The 2,605-nt window shown below is 43.6% G+C and overlaps 1 protein-coding gene across 1 annotated transcript in view; it reads left to right on the top strand.

The window, feature by feature from the left end:
* LOC116702087 (multidrug and toxin extrusion protein 1-like) overlaps window positions 1-2,605 on the top strand; it is a 35,172-nt gene that overhangs the window by 28,172 nt on the left and 4,395 nt on the right. Inside the window, 2 exon segments of the mRNA XM_032536236.1 lie at window positions 126-234; window positions 601-676. Coding sequence (XP_032392127.1) covers window positions 126-234; window positions 601-676 — 185 coding nt within the window.

Genomic DNA, 2,605 nt, shown 5'->3' with positions numbered 1-2,605 from the left:
ATAGCAGGTGTTTCTACAAAATAGATAAGCGACAAGACTTTTGTCAGGGACTGTAGTAAAATAATGGTTAAGCAAAAGTAGCACTAATACACTATTGGTAATAACGGCTCTATTTCCTCCCATAGTTCCCACTTGGATTTGCTGCGGCTGCCAGTGTACGGGTTGGGAATGCTCTTGGTGCAGGAAACATAGAGCAGGCCAAACTGTCTTCCAAAGTCCCCATCATTTGTTCATGTAAGACCCCATGCATACTGAACATGATGCATGCAATGCCCTTCACTTGAGTGATAGTAGTAGTTTAGCTGCTTTGTGTTCTTAAAACCTTTGATTTGAATGTTTATTTTAAAGACTTTTCCAATTCAGAGAGAGAGGAATTAAATTTAACATTTGACCCATTACAAGATATATCAGAGATTCCTTGTAATCGCTCAGATTGAATCAATAGTAACACTTTATATGTAAAAGGAATCATTGCAATTATTGTACACACCACAGTTTTGAGCTTCTTCTTACACTTAAACCATCCATTCATAATATTCCACTTCCTTGTGTTCACCTCTTCCCTGCTAATTATATCATGTACATGTCTCCCCATGGCAGTCATAATTGCATGTTTCGTTGGAGCCAGCCTCAGCCTCTCCAGAAATGTCATTGGATACATCTTTACATCGGAACTGTAAGTAAAGTCTTTGACACGATACTCTGTAACATTTTATTTGAAGGGGGGTGTGGCATAAGACTGACATGACACCGTCATAACTATAACATGACACATTTCATGAACACAAAGGAGTCTATGTGACTGTTCATTGATTGTCATTCAGAAAATTATAAACTTCTAATTTAGTGTTTGTTTTAGGTTGTTTGTTATGACAACTTGACATTGAGCAAGACTCTGAGTCAGGGCGTCTCAGTTCTAAACCGTCTCTGGGTCTCTGGGTGAGTGAGCTTGGTTAGGTTGAGAATTCCAGGGTAAGTTAATACGAGGCAGAGTAGTGAGGGACAAGTCTTCGCTATTCCTGCAATGCAGATTTGCTCTGCAGTAACTGTTAACCGAGTTCTCAGTGAAAGCGGCCAGAGGGGACCAAAAACAGCATCCGAGACTTACAGAGGAGGCGGGTTTGGCTCTTAGCACCACTGGGCTGGGTTGGCTAATTGGACAGCAGTTAACAATAGTTAACCAAGCTAATTAGCTAACAGCAGCTAACTACAGTTTGTCCTGTAAAGTCTATGGAACGTGAGGATGCTGGTGTGATTATCGCTGCTTCACAATCAGCAAAATTTATATTTCTTTTGTTTTTTTAGTAAATTAAGTAACTTACGTTTTAGATTAGGTGTTGGTCCCCTGCTTTAACTATCAATTCTGGACTTTGTTCTGCTGCCAGCCTGTGTAACGTACGTTACTCACCGTTGATCGACTGTTAGCTTCAGCTGGCTTACGTTACCTGTCAACCTCCCAACTAACGGTTACCGCTAGCTAGTGATCTAGCGAGGATGATCCCTTCAGACCACAGTGAACTTCAGTGGACTCTCCATCCAAACTCCCGACTGGACCTTTGTCTGCCATGACTACCGGACTCTTTCAAGTACTTTTTCCCTTGTCTCCGCCAATCACTTGGTAGCTTTGAGACGACCGGCTACCTTCTGTCAGCTTCCACCGAATAACAGCTCGCTGAGCATATCTGTTTGCCGTAGAGCTCTTTTAGTCCTGTTTTTGGCACAAGCAAATGGCTAACACTAACGTTAGTGTTGGCCACTATTCAATTCAGTTCAATTAAATTTTATTTATTGTATCAATTCATATAAGGAGTTATCTGGAGCCACTTTACAGATAGAGTAGGTCTAGATCACATAATTTTCAAGGACCCAACTGTTATAATAGTTCCTTCCAGAGCAAGCAAGGGTGCGACAGTGGCGACAGAATACTCCACACACTAGCATCTCACATCAAGTTTACCTCTCTGCACTGCTGAAAATGGTGCTCCAAAATTAATTCCTCACTGCAACTTCTCAACATCATCTGCTATGTCGCTCCAGCTTACATTGCCGACATAAAATCCCTCGGACTCCTCAGTTGTCCTTGCTATCTCTTTTCTCCAAAGCCAAAGCTTTGCCGTCAGGCAGCACAGGGTCCAGCTGAGAAAGAAGGGTCGACACCGTGGTGCGAAGACTTCGGCCCATAAGAAACTGAGCTGGGCTGTATCCACTCTGGAGGGGTGTGTCTCTCTAGGCAAGTAGAGCCAGAAACGGGTCAGCTGCTTTCTTCAGAAGCAGGTCTGGAAGGCCACTCTGCTTCACCATTACTCTGCGGAAACCTTAGGCTGCTGGTGACATGTCTGAATCCATATGAGGCTGCAAAGGAAGCAAAGGCTTGTCCAGGAACTTGTACCCCGTTATCGGACATCAAAGTTTCAGGAATGCCATGCCTGGCAAGAATCGACTTGAGATGAACAATAACATCAGTGGACTTGATGTGAGATGCTAGTGTGTAGAGTATTCCGTCTGCTGTAGCTTAGCTGGCTGACACCCGACTCGCTTCAGCTCGCTTCGGGTCCAACCACCGATGGGAGGCAAGGCAAGGCAGCTTTATTTGTATAGCACATTT

Source organism: Etheostoma spectabile, chromosome 2 (genome assembly GCF_008692095.1).
Source record: "Etheostoma spectabile isolate EspeVRDwgs_2016 chromosome 2, UIUC_Espe_1.0, whole genome shotgun sequence".
NCBI classification, from domain to species: domain Eukaryota; kingdom Metazoa; phylum Chordata; class Actinopteri; order Perciformes; family Percidae; genus Etheostoma; species Etheostoma spectabile.
The sequence above is the reverse complement of the archived record's forward strand: the minus strand, read 5'-3'. Positions and strand labels throughout refer to the sequence as shown.